Source organism: Rhizophagus irregularis, chromosome 25 (assembly GCF_026210795.1).
Source record: "Rhizophagus irregularis chromosome 25, complete sequence".
In the NCBI taxonomy this organism is placed as follows: domain Eukaryota; kingdom Fungi; phylum Glomeromycota; class Glomeromycetes; order Glomerales; family Glomeraceae; genus Rhizophagus; species Rhizophagus irregularis.
Genome location: NC_089453.1, coordinates 1727228 through 1747529, shown reverse-complemented (window position 1 = coordinate 1747529; position 20302 = coordinate 1727228). Strand labels below are relative to the sequence as shown.

At 27.0% G+C, this 20302-nt stretch overlaps 4 protein-coding genes across 4 annotated transcripts; 3 read left to right on the top strand and 1 right to left on the bottom strand.

The window, feature by feature from the left end:
• Positions 1-269: 269 nt before the first annotated feature.
• OCT59_016855 (uncharacterized protein) lies at positions 270-1568 on the top strand. Its single transcript, XM_066145964.1, has 5 exons — positions 270-416; positions 550-622; positions 727-818; positions 929-1207; positions 1291-1568. Exons 1-5 carry the CDS (start codon positions 339-341, stop codon positions 1384-1386), a joined length of 618 nt encoding a protein of 205 aa, XP_066003698.1. The 5' UTR covers positions 270-338; the 3' UTR covers positions 1387-1568.
• A 1194-nt stretch (positions 1569-2762) lies between these two features.
• Positions 2763-6869, bottom strand: OCT59_016854 (uncharacterized protein). The gene is made up of 9 exons (XM_025317539.2): positions 6577-6869; positions 6379-6493; positions 5892-6287; positions 5743-5814; positions 5462-5664; positions 5099-5385; positions 4949-5010; positions 4611-4860; positions 2763-4533 (listed from the first exon to the last, which is right to left on the bottom strand). The coding sequence occupies exons 1-9, from the start codon at positions 6715-6717 to the stop codon at positions 3978-3980; spliced, it is 2082 nt and encodes a 693-aa protein (XP_025178139.1). The 5' UTR covers positions 6718-6869; the 3' UTR covers positions 2763-3977.
• Positions 6870-16107: 9238 nt separating this feature from the next.
• On the top strand, positions 16108-16416 carry OCT59_016853 (uncharacterized protein; the record flags this gene model as incomplete). The annotated part of the gene is made up of 1 exon (XM_066145963.1): positions 16108-16416. The coding sequence occupies one exon, from the start codon at positions 16108-16110 to the stop codon at positions 16414-16416; it is 309 nt and encodes a 102-aa protein (XP_066003697.1).
• Positions 16417-16467: 51 nt separating this feature from the next.
• Positions 16468-19060, top strand: OCT59_016852 (uncharacterized protein; the record flags this gene model as incomplete). Its single annotated transcript, XM_066145962.1, has 8 exons — positions 16468-16623; positions 16920-17029; positions 17123-17373; positions 17440-17628; positions 17912-18024; positions 18122-18205; positions 18286-18324; positions 18608-19060. The coding sequence occupies 8 exons, from the start codon at positions 16468-16470 to the stop codon at positions 19058-19060; spliced, it is 1395 nt and encodes a 464-aa protein (XP_066003696.1).
• Positions 19061-20302: the final 1242 nt, after the last annotated feature.

The window sequence follows — 20302 nt, the reverse complement described above, 5'->3', positions numbered from 1 at the left end:
TTTTAGCGTGAGAATTGGCTGAATAGATGTTTGTGTGAACTATGATCTGGTTTCCCGCTCATTTATTAGTTAGTAATTTAGTAAGTCGAAATTCGTAGTCACGTGCAGCGTGAAACTAAAAAATTTTTTTGATTGGACCCCTTAATTTAACTCGATTTCATCTGCGCACTTCCTTTGTATGGAAATGTTTTAAAAGTTTGATGGCCAATTATAGATAAAACCTTTTTTGAATTTTTATATATAATGTTGAATTTAAATTATTTCTTTTTAATGTTCGTTCAGCTTTAATATTATAAAACGAAATCTTTGAAACAAAAAAAATAAAAAGGGAAAATAAAATGTTCGTAGGAATGGTTAAACGTTATTTTTGTACGCCATCAAAAGCTAATGTTATGATTGTAACATTATTATGGCTTGTAAGTAAAAAAAAAATTTTTTTTTTATCGATTATCTTTAATATAATTTTTACGCGTTTTTTTTTATTTAATAAATTTAATAAAATTTTTTTTTTTTTAAAAAAAAATCTTTAAAAAAAAATTTAAAAAAAAGGTTCAAGGAATTTTCATAATCAAAAAAGCTATAGAGTATTCATTAAAACTCAATTTATCAAATATAGAAATTGGTAAGCTCTCTCCAGTTTTTTTTTTTAAAAAAAAGTATAAATATATATATATTATATACGCTATATATAAAATTATCTTTTAACCGTTTTATTTTAAAAATCAGCGATAAATCATGTTTATCTCATTCCAATTTTTATTATCTATGGATTAATGATAATCGGAGCAATATTTGGATTATTGATTATAAATTGTGCGGTAATGTATAATGTAATAAATAAAAAAAGCATTATTTTTGTTTTTTTTTTAATGATCATAATAATATTAATAATATTAATAATATTTAAAATTAAATCTTAAAATTATAGAATAAATCCATGATGTTATTTTTATATTCTAAATTAGCGTGTGTTATTGCAAAAAGTAATGTTGTAGGTACAAATATTTTAACAATTGTCGAAATTGTATTTCATGGATCAAAAGTCTTGGAAGAATGTCAAAATTTAAATCATTTATGTAATCATGAATATTATTATACACGTACGATCTCGGATAAATGTCAAGATTTAGGTTATGTATGTAATCAAAAATATTTTGATATCATACAAAATATTATTTTATATGCTTTCATTTCGATCATTTTATCGGTATGTACTATTATTTTATTATTATTCATTTTGTTTGAGAGGGGAAACAAAAAATTTATTAATTTATGAACCATTTTTATCAGTTATATTCCGCCATGATCATTTCAGGTTATGCGTATAAAATAAGAGATAAAGAAGAGATAAAGAGGGTGCTTCAAGAAATGATTACCAAAACTTGATGCGCGAGTAGTTGGATGGTTAAAGCTCAAATGATGGATTTAGTGGATTTAGAAAGATAGAAATTATATAGAAAATTTACTTGATTTGTTGGTGTGTAAAATTGAATATCATGTGAATTATCACCTGATGTATCCACGCAATCCATAATAAAAATTCTGAAATACGATATAATGAAGAGAGCAAAGATTCTTGAATTTTGCATTATGTACCGCTAACATTTAAGAATAATTAAGCATCCTTATCACTCTTGTTAATTTTTGTAACGGGAAATGAGTATTTTGATAAAAATAACTACGTAATTTTTTCATTAAATATATTTTGGGATCTTCAACTTGACAAGCACACTCAACTAATCCATTATAAATAATGTTAAATTGGATTATTTTCAAATAAATTATGTAAAGACGCAGGGACGAAGGGAAGATTCCGATAGCGAATAAACAAATTCGTCCTTTAAGTTTTTACAAATTTGAGAAGAAACTCTTGGGCCAACACTTGGATCTGACCGAAGATTACCGGACAAAAGATGAAGTTTTTGGACGACATTTTGGGTATTTCCATCAAAAGTGTAGTTTTTAGGATTTTTTCTTAATGTTTTAAAATTTTATTATTTTTATTTTTCACAATTTTGTTTTTGTTTTTAGATTAGTTTTAAAATTAGTAAACATAGAAAATATTAAAAATCAAAAAACATTAAAATCTAGAATAGTAGCGTAGTAAAACAATAATTTTAGATTTTACACAATATAGTTAGATCTTAAATTTGATTATTTAGATAGAATAAACTTAATTATAGGGGGTAGAAAGATTTTCTTTCTTCACTCTAGGAGTCTAAGTGCTTTTGTATTTAATTATGATCTTTGATCACAGATAATTAATAAAGCGCGTTACTATTTTTTTTAAAAAAAAAGAAAATAAATAAAATAAATTATGTAAAGATACGAAATTAGAAGTTAAGAATTGAATCAACTATCAAGTATTCAATAAGAAATAATAAATATATTTTCTCGATCATATTTAAATTCAATAATTTTATTATTTGATGAAATAATTATTACGTGAAATTGTTATTTTAAAATCGCTTGAGAATGTGAATCGATGAATGAGGAAATAAGTAATAGTTTACATGATCAAAAAAGCTGGCTATCCTTTTTTTTTTTACGACAAAGAAGTTGTTAAAAAAATTAATTTATTTCTCATATCTAGGAATCGAGAACTAAACATTATTAATTAAAAAAAAAAAATTAGGTATTACAATATTTTAGTGGACGTGGGAATAACCGGTATGGTCTTAGACTATATTAGGCAATATTAGTAAGTCTTGTGATATACTACAAATAATATACTCCCTTAATAGTATTATAAAAGAACTTTTGCTGATTAATACAAATATTTCTAGTATTTTTCATAGAGGTAATAAACACCTCATATAGTCATTAATCATATGCTTTGTATAACTCCGCCGCTGTCCCATAATTATCATCTATTAAAAAAAAAATTTTCTTGAACGCGTATATATAAAAATACACGGTATCACGGTATCATTATGATTTAATATCAATCATATATAAATAACCAAAAAGAATTTTTTTACTTCAGTACAAAAAAACTCTCTCTCTTCTAATAACGCGACTTTAATATTCAAGAAAAAAAAAAAAAAGTTTCAACTTACACATAACTTTTATACACAAAAAAATCATTACAAAAATGCCTAAAGTAAAAAAAAGTAGCAGAAAGAAAATGGGACCATATAATAAATTTATGAAATCTGAACTCGTTAAAGTAAAAGAAGAACATCCAACTATACTTCATAAAGATGCTTTTGTGATGGTTGCTAAACGTTGGAAAGATGCACCTGAAAACCCAAAGAATCAACCAAAAAGTGATGATAAAAAGTAAGATCATCTATGATCAAAATACTCTCAACGGAACGAACGACTGGAGACGATGTTTGGATTATCATCATTTTGTGAACGTTATGAAGGTTGAATATTTGAATTAAAAAGAAATTTCTTTACTTTTATATCATGATTTTTTTTTAGTGGGGTTTTCTTATTACTTTGTATTTTAAATATTTGGGTGAACTCTTTATTCCTTTTGCAGATTTAAAGATTTTCTTTTTTTCTTTTACTGATTCTCCTTTTATTATTCATAGTTATTTTCTCGTGATTACATTATTAAATTCACTTTTTATATTAATCATGTCGTAACAGATATAATAAATTTTTAAATTTTTACGCGAGAATTACTATTATCAATCTATCTATTGAAGATGTTATTTTAAGCATGTCATTGTCTCTAATGTTTCAACTAAAATTTACACGCATTTTCTTACTTTTAAACGAATGTATTTATTATATTTCAAATTAAAAATCTCGTTGCTTTGCACAATTATAAGTATCTATAGAAAAAAACGCTAATACATAATAATATCTAAGTATTGTGAGATAAATTGCGAAAGTTTTATTTTTCTCTTTAATATGCATCTCCTAATTTTTAAGATTATTGATTAAAACACTTTAATTTCAATTTTAGACTGTGTAAATACTATTACTAATCTACTAATACGTCCCCCTTTCTTCATTTAACTTTATACACTTTTTTTAGATTCAATCTCTTTATCTCCATGATATCCTGGATCTTCATCAAAATCATTTACTTGAACTTTAGGTACTTTAGGTACTGATGATACCGAGGCAGGTCTTTTATTCACCTCTGTGAATGCTAAATTACTACTATTATACCCATCACATGATCCAGTAGAATTTGCTCTGCTACGAGTTACAGAACTATTACGTCCTGATGAACCTCTGCTCTTTCCTACTACATTTTTATTCTGTTGATCAAGGAAAAAGAATACATCATCATAATCAGAATCATCTGCTCTTGACCAATCAAAAACTTTATCATCAAGCCAATCACTTAGTGGGAATAATCGTAGTGATGATGATGGTCTTGATGGAGAAGGTGATCGATCCCTAAATTCTTTTACAATACGCGAATTACCAAAATTTGGGTACATTCTAGGTCCGAGTTCATTGATAAGATTTGTAAGGTCATGAGAAAGTTGTTCACGTGCTGCACGAAGATTTTGAATAGATGATTGTGACCATGGCAAGAGTGATAAGAAAAGTGGGCGAAGTGACCTAAAAAAAATTTGATTTTTTTATTAAAAAGGCTTCTTTTTTTTGTACAATAGATATGTAAGAATAAAGTAGCTAACCTGTATACATCGAATCCAGAATCAGCTAAATGCATTGTAAAGTTGCTAACTAAATAGAACATTAGGTATACAATTATAGGAGTCCACCAACCAAATTGTAATCTTTCCAAATCATATTTGTAGATTAACCATAATGTTATAAATGTATAGAACCCATATAATATAGGGGTGACAACTAAAGCAACAAGAAGTTTCCAAGTTGCTAATACGTCACGACCAGCTATTTTAACAGTAGATGCCTTTAAAGCCTCTGTAATAAATAATAATTTTTTTTAAAAAATTTAAGAAAGTTCTGACCGAATAAATTCAAAAAATTAATGATTTTTTTTAAATCTAACCTTTTTGCTTCTTTGCTGATATGACGCGAGTTATCATAATTAATGGAATATTCATTATAAAGCTATAAATTGTAAATTAAATATAAGAAAGTTGAATAAATAATTAAATTTCATATTTTATACAAATAAAAACAATAATATAATAATTACCCAGGTGAGCCAATTACAACCCATACTGTTAAAAGAAGAAGTCTGTATACAAATAAAGCGAAAGCCCTTCCTTTTCCAAGTCCCGTTCTGTTAACTTGATGATCCCTTAATCCATGATATATTAATAATTGATTATAGATCATTATTTTGTTATTCATTTCTTGTACACGTGAATCATCCTTAAATTTCATATAACCCTCAACAAAACGACGATTCAATTCAATAACATCTGATAATTCAAGCTTATGATGTTCAGGTCGATATAAACGTCGTGCAGCTTGTATAGCCTAAATAAAATGATATCAGTACATATTAGTACGGTTTTTTAATCGTAAATATATGCTATATATATATATATAATACCATCAAAGTTTCGTAATCTGGTGTATTCACTGTAACAGATCTTAATGCCGTGTAAATACAATCTAATAATTTTCCACATGCTTCTCTCTTTTCAGTTCCACCTTTACGATACTTTTCAACAAGATCATTTGGTATTGAAATAGGCGAACCGAATTCAACAACAGCTCGTGAACGGAAAGAATGAGCATGAAAATAATTTAGACCTAATTAATAAAAGGATCAATGTTTAACTATTATAAATATTTAACAGAATTGAATATTCAAATCAATATTAATCTTACCGCATGGTACTATTTTAACATCTAAATTTGGGTTTGCAGCCATTGCACCAAGAGCCATAATTGTGACACCAGCTATATAAAATAAATAATACATTATATTCAAGAAATAATAATATTAAATCACAATGATAAAAAATATTCTCTCGTACCTTTCAATGGTAAAATTTCTGTTCTATCATGACTCCCACCTTCAGGAAATATTCCAATACAATTTCCTGCATTTAATGTCTTGAAGACGGCATCATAAACCTGACTTTGATCAACATGAGGCAAACATTTAAATGGAGTTCCTTCAGGTTTAGTCAACATTTCTAGAGCTTTCAAATCTTTAAATTCTTTTTTGATTACTAATTCGGTATCTGAAATTATACTAACAACTTCAGATGAACCACGATCATTAGGAAGTGCAATTTGAGAACCAACTTCTAATTGCTTTGTGAATTCGGTTCCGATCCCTGTAATACGTAAAGGTTCGTTTATTCTATCATTTAAACAAATTTTTCCTATTCCCTGCTTAGCTAAATCTTGTGGTCTCGCTACGGGAACTACATAATTATTTTAAAAATTAAAAATTAAATTTAAATTGGTTTAAATAATTAAAATAATTAATTATTAACAAAGATTTTAACAACTTACTCGCATTAGACGCACGAGCCATTGATCCTACATATTTACGCTTCATGGATTTCTCGGCGATTAAAAATGAAATTCTACGATTAGCATTCCTCATCAAAACTAGTGGATCAACAAACTAAAATTAAAGAAACAATGGTATAAGTATGATACGAAAAATTGATTAACAATTAAACAATAAAGCAATAAAGTATTATTTACCTGATTCGCATGAGGTGCAGCAACAAAAATCACAGGACCCTCCGTAGGAATTTTATGAGATCCTCGTGATTTAATTTCTCTAAAAAATTGGTCCAAGATCACACTAAAGAAGAATACGAGTAAGTCGTATATTGATAACATTTTGTCTATTTTTTTTTCTAATGATACTACTAGTACAATAAGAAGAAAAAAATATTTTTAATTTATTGAAATGGGAAGGAGTTTAACGCATTTCAAAAAAACTGACAGTTTGACAAAAAAAAGAAAATGATTCGTTATTTATAAAGAAAAATGGGTATAATCGGATAGGGGTTTACAAAGCAAAAATACAAAAAATGGCAACAAGACAGGAAAACTTTAAAAGAATACAGGTTACAAAACCGGAATAGGCAGTGTATGACATTGGACAGATTTGCGGATTTTCATAAATTTGTTGCCAAACATGATGATCAAATCACATGGCTAGACCACTGCTAGACCAATATTTTGAATCATAAATAGTTCATAGATCACGAGATCCGCTTTTATACTGTATATGGTAATCTATATAAGATCTAATGATTAATTTAAAGTTAAAAATTGACAATATTTTTGTCATAATTTTAGCTATTGAAAAAGTGGATAGTACATTAATAATTTTGGAATAATGAGGTTTGAGGCTAAAAATCCAAATGAATTTATCGCTTTTTCTACAGGAAATGAATTGATGTTTCCTAAAATAGGTTGGACAAATAATCTTTTTTGCGGTAACACTTCCATACGCTGAATATTTTGTACACGACATATAAATCCAAAAATTTGGATGACATTTATATACAATAAAGGCATTTACAATTTTCTGAAAGGTAATAATTAAACAATGATTTCAATATTTCTAGAATAGGTCAAAAATTCGTGATATTTTAATAGTTATAATTGATGATGATATTTAAAAAAAAGGTTAATGGTTACACCGGATAAATCACTTATTCGGCCGAATAAGTGATTTATCCGGTATTACGTGGATTTGTAATATTTCGATTTTTGCCTGATACACGATTTATAACAACCATTTTAATTATAAAAAATCACGTGATACCGGATAACTATCACGTTTTAGTATTTATACAAAATAATTTTTTTCTTTTTAAAAAAAGACCAATTTGTAAAACCCTCAGTCCATCTATATTTGTGTTAGTCACTTAATCGAACTTCATTTAACGTTAATGTAAAATGACCGACATGTGATTTATATAAAAATTATTGATAAGAACTTTAAAAATTCGTTCAGCGTTTCAATAACTTTTAAACAAATAAATAACATATATATTGGAATTACCAATTGTTTGACAAATGGACAAATGTAAACTAATAAATTAAATTATATAAATGCTTTTATAAATAAATCATTAATAACGCAACTACTGTATAACATTGCGAATTATTTTAATACATACAGTACAAAAAAAAATTGTTGGAAGTATATTATATGATAGTTTCTAAAGTCGCAGTTAATAAGGAGAGGGCTAGAAATCACATCATTTCCTTGTGGAAGGGTCGGATCAATACAAAATAGATAATTAAATGTTTAACTGTTTAATATTACTAATTGCAATTAGTCAAATTTAGAATAATATTAAACTGGGATTAAATTTGCTGATCCTTGGGTAAATAATTAATTCGATGTCGGATCAACTTCCCGACAACCTTTTTCCGACATACCCTTTGCCCCACAACGATTGCCCGACCGTGCCAGTGCGACTAATCTTGTGGAACTCGAGTCATATTTACTCTAATTAGACGAATCATTTAACGTATATGGTTTCTTATGACTCTAAATTATATGTATAAATTCCTGCTTTAAACAAAATTTAATCGCTCTTATTATACTCTAGCTCGTAAAGAAAATTACGTAATATTAAGAATGAATTGATCGAGTCAAAAAAAATCATACTCGATAGTTTGCGTAAAGAAAATTACGTAATATTAAGAATGAATTGATCGAGTCTTAAAAAAAAAACATTCATTTAATATACAGTACAAGCTTTCAAGCTATTAATTTTTATACTAATTTTAATATCTAACGATATGTTGTATAAACAATTATTTTGTTGTCATATATCACGTTCATGAGCTTTATCCGTGAAAAAATCTTGATCATATTTCTTATTTTTTTTTAAACATCTCTCCCATTCTCTAACCTCTTAACTCTTTACCTATTACTGATCTCATCATTTTACCAAGGGTCTCACTATGATCCTTCGCATAGCAGGCAAAAAGGTGGTAGTCAATTCTAAGAATTACAGTATATTTATATGATATATACAGTATCAGAAATAAGATTACGTTAAGCTCAATGCCTCAGTCGAAAATTTATACAGCTGCACTTTATATTGGTAAATATTGTAAGTAACAATGCAGGTTTTCCCGACTTGCACATAATGATACCATATAGTATCATGCTCGTTTGCTTATTTAGCTTTACCCTGTTTACATCATATTATCCACTCCGGGAAGAGAAGTTTTTAATAGATGACCTTAAAAAATATGATTACTACATCGATCTCTAAACGAGACTCTAATTTTATGAAAAAACTCAAAGAAATATCGTATTCGCCAGAAATTATTCGTTGGCTGGTAAATCTAACATTGTCTGGTAGAGAAAGTCAAGGAGATAAATGTGAGATCATGGCCAGCAAAAATGTAACGTATGTGTCCTCTTACACATTGTAAGTCAACTGGACGCGTCGTATAATTCTTTCAGTTCAATATTACTATAAAGTAGATGTCTACATTGTAAATCAGCTATCTATCGTAAATTTTGGATATTAACTACTGAGTTGATATTTTGATATTTGGTATGAAAAAGAGAAAAGTTATTACGAATTGAAAAAAACTAACAATAAATATTAAATAATGAAATTATTTTTGGCTTTTTTTTACCTTTAAAAAACATGAATTTGAAGGTCAAAATAATTAATCTGACTGGTAAATTTCTGAATCACTAAAAATTTTATTGACGCGATAAATGCTATGACTCGATACTGACCAAAATTATAATAATACACATAATAAATCCATTTACTTAATATTTTTAAGAAATTATATTTTAGTTTTCTAAACCAATAAATTCTACAAAAATATGACACTCATGAATTAAATTACTATATTCTTCGAGTATTTTAATGTGTTGAAGTAGTGGGACTCATTAACAGACATATGTAAAAAAGTAGTCAAACATCTACCTCTTTCGGTTTGTTCCGAATTATAATTCATAATCGTTACGTTTTACGGCTAATATAATAAGGTGAAAGCGGATTTAAGCGTAAATGTTAATGCACTTTTAATGGATTTGATGACTGTTATAATAAAATGGTTAAAAAATTACGGAATGCATTATTGCTTTTTTCGTATATACTGTATGTTGTATGTGGATTTGGTTTCGTGATCACCACAATATAAATAAATCACCTACAGTAAGATCGGCGACATGCATAAGTAGGATCGGTAATCACGTGATGACATGTGATTGGTCAATCCCGTTTCCACCGCTATCCCGAATCAACCTACAATATATATATATAAAATAATAAGCAAACGAGCTATAAACTATCCACAGAAGGAATTGCCGTAAATATCACGTGGTCCGTTTGTGAGGTTAATTGTACTAATGATTTTTATTCGTACATAATATGTTATCCTTTTTAAAAATTCATATTAATTTAATATCAATAACAAATAACTGAAAATAAAAAATTACAATAATATATGAATATGAATATATAATTTTAAATTCATCTTACATATTTATAATTTGCTAATTCCGAATCTTTAAGAATATCAGATATTTTTAAAAATTTAAATTCAATTTAATTTAGTGCTTTTTCTATTTTTTAATTACTTGAAATACTTCATAATCCTCTACTTCAAGATAAGGAGTATTTAAAGTATTTGGAATGCCTATATCAGGATAGTAAGTAGCATTATGATCATGATTTTTCCATTCGTTGTTACCATAACATATGAAAATACCCATATGTGGACCTTGGTTATTATAACAATAAATAGCGTCATTTGGTTTTTTAACGTAACCTAATTTTGCAGTAGAAATATTATTTCCATCTGTAAAGTTAAATAGAAAACTATCTGCTGTATATTTAGAACCATGTCCATTCCAATCTAGTGGATTATATCCTCCAATTAATTGTTTTGAATCTTGAATTTTTGCTACCCAAATAGTAGCTCCTTTATTATCACAATTTCTATGAAATGATTCAGCATTAAATCCATCCTGACCTGAATGATATAATAATTTAAATCCATAAGGGATTTCATTTTTGTTATAGGAGGAATCTTTTCTATCAATCCATGAAGCAAATAAAGCAGCATGATTTGATTGAATTAAAGTTGAACCAAGTTTTGACTTTCTTGGAGTTGCTACATTAGTTTTAGGTTTTATGTCAGGAACAATATGAAATTCTAAAAGATCATGAATCAAGTCTTGTGGTAAGATATCTTTATAATTATAAACTTTATAAAAGAAATCTGTAGGTTCAATATCATAAAATCTAATTAATGGAATAAATCTATATAATGATCTCTCAATATTTGTAATGTCATCTTTACCAAATTTTGTTGGGTCATATTCTATATTCTGAGCAAAACACCATTTCAATAGACTTTCCCAAATCTCAATTTCATCCATGTTTAAATAATCTCTTTTTAGCAATAATTCCAATAAAGATGCTTTTAAATTAACAAATTTATTAGAATTAAATAAAATTCTAGGTTCTTCACAAATATTTTCAAGAAAAAAATTCCATAAATCTGTAAATTTTTCATGCTGATGATAGACAGTTTCAAGAAGACCAGTTAGATTTTGCATCAAAAATTCAGTTTGATGTTTAATCAAATATTCTTGAGCATGAGAAATTAATTGTTGGATATTAAGTTCATCCACAGCTACCAACAATTCCAATACATCAGGTCCTTGTAAATTTTTCAATTCAATATTTCCACTATAAATAAACCTAAACATAATGGGAATAATCAAAAATATTTATTAAAAAATATAAGATGTCAAAACTTTATCATAATAAATAATATTTATTACCTAAGAATGATATTAAATAAGCGAGGAGAAATATTTGGTTTCCTGAAAATAAATTTTCCATCTTTTTTTTCAGCCCATTTATTAGAAAATGCTACACGAAAATATTCTGATCTGGCGCTTAAAATGATTGAGTAAGCATGGATTTCTTTAACATTTGGTTCACTTCCTGCATAAATAATAACATCATATCCTATTTCAGTATTAAAAATTTTTTCATAATCATTTGATAATTTTTCAAAAAATTTTGACATCGTTAAGAAAGCTGTATGTTTATATTTTAGAGAGAAAAAAATTTGCCAACCTGTCTATATGGCTAAAAATTAACCTTATATATTAATTTTATGATAGGTCTACGTGTCAACTGCAGTTTTCTTGTTTCTTTAATTTCTTTAAAAAAGAAACAATTTATTATTATAATTGGTTTTTTTGAAACCAAAGTTTGATTGGTTTTAAACATTTAATAATAGTAATTATTTTTCACAGTGATGTGTAATTTTTTTTTTATTTTGGTGTTTCTTAATCTACTATAATTGGGTTGATTGATTGGTTTTAAACATTTATTAATAATAGTAATTATTTTTATTTTGGTCAATCTTGAAGTTAAAATTTTTTCTTTTAAAATTTATAAATAATAAATAATAATAGAAATAAAAAATAATATAAATCAATATATAATTCTAATTTATAATAAATCTATTTTTATACTGAATTTGAATCTAAATGCCTGATGTTTTTAGGTAAATTTAAGAAGAAGGTTAATAAAATTATACATTTACAGTATATTTTTCTATTTTTTAATTATTTGAAATACTTCATAATTCTCTACTCTAAAATTTAAAGATGGAATACCTATATTAGGATAGCAAGTAGCATTTCTATCATTATTTGTCCATTCATTATTGTGTTTGCAGTAAAAATAACCCATATGTGGACCTTGGTTATAATAACAATAAATAGCCTCATCTGGTTTTTTAACGTAACCTAATTTTGCAGTAGAAATATCATTTCCATCTTTAATGTTAAATAGAAAACTATTTGTTGTATATTTAAAACCATATCCATTCCAATCTAGTGGATTATATCCTCCAATTAATTGTGTTGAACCTCGAATTTTTGCTACCCAAATAGTAGCTCCTTTATTATCACAATTTTTATGAAATGATTCAGCGTTAAATCCATCCCGATCTGAATTATATAACAATTTGAAATCATAAGGAATATTTTTGTTATTGTAATATGAAGATTCTTTTCTATCAATCCATGAAGCAAAAAGAGGAATATGATTTAATTGAATTATGTTTGAATCAAGATTAAGATTTAAAATTCGTTTTCTTGGTGGGGGTACATTAATTTTAGGTTTCATGTTAGGAACAACATGAAATTCTAAAAGATCATTAATTAAGTCTTGTGGTAAGATATCTTTATAATTGTAAACTTTATAAAAGAAATCTGTAGGTCCAATATCATAAAATCTAATTAGTGGAATAAACTTGTGTAATAACCTCTCAATTCTTGTCATATCATCTTTGTTCCATTTTGTTGGGTCATTTTCCATAATTAGCTGAGCTAAACACCATTTCAATAAACTTTCCCAAACTTCAATTTCATCCATGAATAAATCATTTCTTTTTAGAAATAATTCCAACAAGGGTGCTTGTAAATTAACAAATTTATCGGAATTAAATAAAATTTTAGGATCTTCACAGATCTTTTCAAGACAAAAATCACGTAAATTTGTAAATGTCTCATGTTGATAGACAATTTCAAGAATACAAAATGGATTTTGATGCAAAAGTTCAGTTCGATATTTAATCAAATATGCTTGAATATGAGAAATTAATTGTTGGATATTAAGTTCATCCACAGCTATCAACAAATTCAATATATCTGGACCGTGTAAATTTTTTAATTCGATATTTCCACTGTAAATAAACCTAAAGATTATTATGGAATAAATAAAAATATTTAATAATTTTATATAAAGATATGAAATGTCAAAATTTCATTAATAAATAATGATTATTACCTAAGAATGATGTCAAATAAATGAGGTTGAATATTTGATTTTCTGAAAACAAATTTTCCATCTTTTTTTATAGCCCATCCATTAGAAAATGCTGTACGAAAATATTTTGACCTAGTGCATAAAATATTTGAGTGAGCATGAATTTCTTTAACATTTGATTCATCTCCCGCGTAAATAATAACATCATATCCTATTTCAGTTTCAAAAAGATTTTCATAATCATCTGATAATTCTTTCAAAAATTTTTGAATCATTGTTAAGAAAGTTGTATCTTTATTTAGGATTAAAAATTTGTTAAGCCGGTTGATGCTAAAATTAGCCAATATATATATATTAGCGTCTGAATTGTGTGCCAGATTTGGTAGTGCGGCTGACCAACTGTGGCGCAAAAAATTTTACAAAAAGGAAATTTCTCAATATATATAAGCTTTAGATTATAGGAAAATTACGTATTTTTTTGCCTGTTATGCAAAGAATCAAGGGCGGTTTTCGGAGTTGCTTTTTTTGTTAAAATCATCCTAACCATTTTTAGAAATGATCGACAAAGACGACTTTTTTAGTTTTTCATATATAAAGTCAAAAACGGTATTCAGAACCTCCTTCCATCCTTTAAGTAAACTTGCAGAACAGCTAAAAATACACTTACTGAAGAATTTTGATGCTTTTTATTGTTAACTAATAAACTTAATTTTACAATTTTCGAAAATTGCTGCACCGATCTGACACACAATTCAGGTGTACTATGTAAGATGACTCATGTTTCAACTGTATGTGTAACAGTTTGCTTGTTTTCTTTAAAAAGAAACAATTAATTATAATTGATTCAAGACCTGCCTCTTTAGTTTTAATAATAATAGAGCCCAGAAATACATATATAGTGAAAATTTTTTTTACAATGAGCTGTACGCAGTTATATAATGCGGACCCGGCTCAGGCGTAGATCGTCAAGAGAATTTTCTGCGATTGATCGGCAATCAGGAATTCGACTCCGTTTTTGGCTAACTGCATCATTATCGCAGAAATTAGTAGTACGAATGATTTTATTTATTTTATTTCTAAAGAGTGGTTATCAAAATCAGTTACATTAATAATAATTTGTATACAAAGAAAACAAAAATAAACTATCTAAAAGCCAAATCATTGATATTCATTCCGCCAGATTTCGATTACTACTATTTGGAACAAATTAAAAGGAACCAGAAAAAGAAGGAAAAAAAGAAGAAAAGGACATTTGAAGAATCGAAGAGGTTATATATTAAAATAAAATAAACTATAATCTAATCTAGATTGAGAACGAGTAAAAGTAGCAGATGATAAGTCTATATTCAATGATGGGATATTGTGTCGGAAGTTCGAGCTAGTAAGGTAGATCAGTGGTAGATCCATAAAATATTGTTGTCAAGCGCGCGACGTGAATCGTTGTTTGGGTTAATTATGATCATTCAAAATATTTTATTAGTATATTCATTAAATTCATTGAATTTTAAAAAATTATAATGTGTATTATGTAATAAAATTATAATTAATTCACTAATTATTTAGTCGCTAAAGCAATAGCTAAAATAATTACAATAATATATAATACATGTATTATCAATAAAAAAATTAAATTTAATTACAATAAAAAACGTAAATTTATGGTCAATCAAAATATTTTATTAGTATTTTCATTAAATTCATTGAATTTTCTAAAAAACTATATTTAATAAAATTATAAATAACTCACTAATTCTTTGGTTGCTAGAACAATATAAAATGCAAAATAATTCGATTTATCTAATACCAAACGAGTACATTCCAATTTTGATTGAATAATCTTTATTAAAAAATCACGAAAAAGCAGTAAAATCGGTCGATAAATTTCTGATGCTTTTATATGTATGGAATAGATTTAATAAATGCGTTTATTTTATTTAGAAATGAAAAATTTAAAACTGAGGATGAGTAATTCAAATTGTTCATCACGCGAAATTTCAAAAATAATTGGAAATATGTGGAGACAAATGTCAGAAGAAAATAAATTACCATATCAACGAAAAGCAAATGAAATGAAACACAACCATGCATCAATTTGTAAATATAATAAATTTTTTAATAATTTAAAACGACGTGATTACAAAAATTATAAAGAAAATATCTCATCGATAAAAAATTGCTTTATTTAATTTAAAAGTCATTTCTCTATTGTTTCAATAATACAATTGATATATAATTGATGATCGGAACACATATTCTTTAGTAATTATCACTTAAGAATCATTATTCTTGTGTATAAAATTTGTATAATTACATAATTTGTGGTTTATTTTAAGAAAGTTCTTTGACAATTCATATAATACATTAATATGACAATGCATCAAAATCTATAAATATCTAAATAAATCATAAATTGTCGAACCTAAATTTAAAAAAGATGACTTTAACACCGCCTCCCGAAAAATTTTTTGCAACAATTAATGATATTCCTGATGAAACGACAGCAACAATTAATGAGCTTCTTAATGATATTGATGCACGTCAATTCTTTAATACTGTAGTTACTACATTAAATAAATATAGTATAGGTTCGAATAATCATCGTATTGTACCTTCGGTATTAGCGTCTTCTTATTATGCATTGCAAAATCATGGTTACATACTTCCTAAAAGCTCTTTAGATATCAAAATTAAGTTTGGAGATAAAATGAAAAAGTATAAAATAATATTTGATGACAAGAAATAAAATGAAAAAATATCTCGAGATAAGGAAGATGATCCGATTGCAAAAACTATTATGTACGATATCGAAGGTCTACCTGTACTTGCAGAACTATTAGCTAATGCCGTCATGCTAACTGATGATACAGTCAAGCAACGATTAACTTGGTTAGAATCAAATGAAACTACATTAAAACTAACAAAAGAAATGAACAACAAACAACAATTGAAGGTCAAATAAAATGTTTGATTGAAGATCTGACAGATTATTGGAAAAATGATCAAACAATTGGATGGCAAAAATTAATACGAAATTTTATACTTGGATTTGAAATGCACACGTATTACGAAAATATAGTATCCAAAAAAAGCAATAAAAAAAATAAAAGAAAATATGCATCTGACACTAATGAATCCAATTCTGTCAAATCAAAGGAATGTGATTTTGTCAAAAAAAACGTTGAAATTTACTCCAAATGCATAAACACAATAATGAAAAGTAATCAAATAATTGATATAATTAATAAGACCGCAAAGGATTTGAATCCTGATACAGAGGATTATAATTTCCAAAATGCTGTCAGGGAAATAACATCAGATAACATGAAATTTTCATATTTATTGTATTATTTATTGATGTTCGATTAATTTCTTCACCAACAACAACTACTTAAATATCTAAAATTAAAAGAATTTAATGAAATAATTGAAAATTTTAATCATTTAAAAAGTAAACCTTTAGGAAAAGATATTATTCAAGTTAATAATGTTCATGGAAAAAATATATTGAGCGTTATTTTAAATTATGCCAAAAGACTTAATGTAAATAATGAAAAATTAAAGAATGGTTTGATTATGATTAATAATAATTATTTGTTCAGAGTCTATAGTGATCCTGTAAAAAATAGCAATGACAAAAGTGCTAAAAAAGCAAGATTAGACTTTAATGCACTCGGCACAGATACAGAATCAGCGGCATCCAGTTCGACAAATAATAGTAGAAATGATTGATGGAGGAGAAATGGAAATCAACGTCAGAACGAATTAGAACATTATAAAAGTCAATTCGAGGCGCTCCAAAGCGAGTTGAATAATCTAAAAGCTGATAATCGGGTTAGTACTAATCGCGGAAGAATTGCAAAACCGGAGAGGAAAGCAAATAAGTATTTGAATCGTGTAAAACATGATGAAGATGAATTATTGCATTATCCGCTTGAAGAGTATAATTCAGAATACGGTAATAGAAATATGATAGGTCGCAAGAAGCACAGCATGCTGTATCAAATATTTATGGTGTGCAATTAGAGGATTATTCGTTTGGTGGAGAATTCAATCCAGATCAAAAGAGTGATATGCATAATAAAATAGTAACGGTTATGAATGGTTTAAATCAGGAAACAATCGAAGAAATAAATAATATAGCAAATCATATGATACAAAATGAAATGGTGCAGTTAAACATTCCGCACAAAGACAAATCAATTATTTCCAATTATCAGTTTTATTTAAATTTGTAAAAGATAATAATTTTGAAATAGTTAGTAATGAAGATAAAGAAAATTATAGCTCAGCAATCACAGATTTCTGTGAAAATATAACTGATGAGCAAAAGAAGATTTATGATGATATGGCAGTACTTTTGAAGAGTAAATCAGATGAAAATCCTTATTTAAGATTCCATTAATATTAAGCGAGTTTTGACGATTAACAATATTATTTTTCATGAATAGGAAATACTAAATATCCAAGCGGTTAATGATTTCTGGCAAGATGTAGAGAAATTAAATAGGCGAAATAAGATCAACAATTCAAAGGTAGGTGTGCTGACAAGCCTTATTTCTGCTGTTTCATACAATGAGGAAAAATATTAGTAATATATTTATTCTCTTTCCAGGAAAAATATCTTGATCATCTTGAAGAATCTACCTATGAAGTACTAGATGATACTAGATGATATGTTGTTGCAGATGTTAAAGCAGAAACTGGAAAGCGCAACCAATTCGTTACGATCGAAATAAATCGAATGAAGGTCAGAATATTGTCTTTGAATATGGTTATGATAAATAAAAACAAACAAAGCGAGTTCGCTTTCATGAAGAGAAGCCTCCATCCAAAAAGAAATCTAAATCAGGCAAAAGAGTCAGCATATAACTTGATTTTTGGTTGAAAAAAAGACATTTTTCACAAAAGAGTAAATTGAGTTATTTTCTTTATAGGGTAATACGTTACCTGACGGTGTGAAGATTACGAAGCTACCACCTATAAATTATGCTGAAGGTGATGAAACCGATGATGGGATTCCTTCGAATGAAGCTAATGACTATAGCGACGATGATAAAGAGGCTTTACCTCCAGAAGACTCTCTTTATTTTGTCCTTTCAAGCTCAAAAGTTTGGACTTTGCCTTCGGGAAAGAACGTCGGTGATATCTATACTGAAAAAATATCTGAAAACGCACACACAGTAAAAAATAAGAAAAGACTTACGGCAATCAAAAAGGCTATATTGCGATACGGCTCCTTGAGGATAATTGATTTATCCACTCACATGAAAAAGTGGTTTTGCGAAAATGACAAAAAGTTTATTAAGAAAGACTATGAATCTATGTTGCGAGTTCTCAAAATGACAGGCAAGGAGAGTTCATTTGTTCTAAAAGTCGAGGATATATGAGGTTTGTTTTTCTTAAATTATCTTATTTGTCTATATGGATGCATACACTTATAAATTCATTACTCTATGTAGATGGTATATAAAGGACACGTAAGCCAGGCAAGTCTATTAATCAGAAACGTCAAAATTGAACGCAAAGATGAAAAATGCCATATGCTTACATTTCCTTTTCCTGAAAGGTTCTCGGGATTTTTCAGATTTTATAAACTCTCCAACTGTAGACTTTTTCTTTGATCTTAACAAGAAATAACTACTGTATATATTTGTACAGTACCTACAGTACCATCAAATTTAATGATAATACATTTATGTGTTGAAGAAATGAGTTTTATAATACATAATCTATATAAAAGCTTTGAAATGTTTGAATAGCTAAATTGTAATAATTGGTTTCTAAATTTAAATTATTTCATCTTTGTTTAACCAAACCATTGGTCGGGTCTTTATTTATAATTTAGTGAAATTTGACAGATTGTTAGTTATCAAGTTGGGTTCCATAAATATTAATAAAAATTAGGAGCCGGAGTAATTGTAAAAATTTTTAAATGATAATCAGTTGTTGCGCAATGTTTTGATATTAAAATTGTTTTTAAGTCGCTTGAAGAGCTTGGGAATTATCCGTGTTAATAATAATTTGAACTTTTTTATATTTCTTATCGAAATATTGTTAGAATTAAGCTGCACTTACAAAACGACAAAAATTTTTTTCACGATATTGTTAATAAATAACATAATAAAGATTTCGTATAGAAACGTTTTTGGTTATAATCATTATATGTAATCCTTAAAAATACGACTCGTGATTGAGATTATGCGAATATACTGTACTGGGAAAATAGAATGTTATGTACAATATGATTCATGTCTAAGTATCACAGCTATCGCTAATACAGTAGAAACGTACCAGATATACAATTGTGTTGCGGATATTTTACGATCTTATCAGTAGTGTTTATCCTTCAATTTCATATTAATTACACGTTAATAAATATTAATAATTTTTGAGTTATTACAAAATAATGTCATGGTAAAAACTCGAGTGGATAATAAAAAGTTTAAAAATGGACATTCCTTTACCGTCAAAAGTAAGTAAAGATTTGTCTAACATCATCTCTTACTTTATCATTCATAACATAACATTTTAAATTCTTATAGTCTTAAATTTTTGACAAAAAAATGGTTTATTTATCTTTTAATTTTAAAGTTTTTACTATTGGTATGATAGTATTTTAAGACGCTACG

Excerpts from the sequence above, each read along its gene's own strand:
- OCT59_016854 (XM_025317539.2), bottom strand. The coding sequence starts at position 6,717 with ATGTTATCAATATACGACTTACTCGTATTCTTCTTTAGTGTGATCTTG. Across the intron at positions 6,494-6,576 it reads CTGCACCTCATGCGAATCAG|TTTGTTGATCCACTAGTTTT; the intron begins GTAAATAATACT and ends CTTTAATTTTAG. Across the intron at positions 5,011-5,098 it reads GTTGTAATTGGCTCACCTGG|CTTTATAATGAATATTCCAT; the intron begins GTAATTATTATA and ends TACAATTTATAG.
- OCT59_016855 (XM_066145964.1), top strand. The coding sequence starts at position 339 with ATGTTCGTAGGAATGGTTAAACGTTATTTTTGTACGCCATCAAAAGCT. Across the intron at positions 417-549 it reads TTGTAACATTATTATGGCTT|GTTCAAGGAATTTTCATAAT; the intron begins GTAAGTAAAAAA and ends TTTAAAAAAAAG. Across the intron at positions 1,208-1,290 it reads TCATTTCGATCATTTTATCG|TTATATTCCGCCATGATCAT; the intron begins GTATGTACTATT and ends CATTTTTATCAG.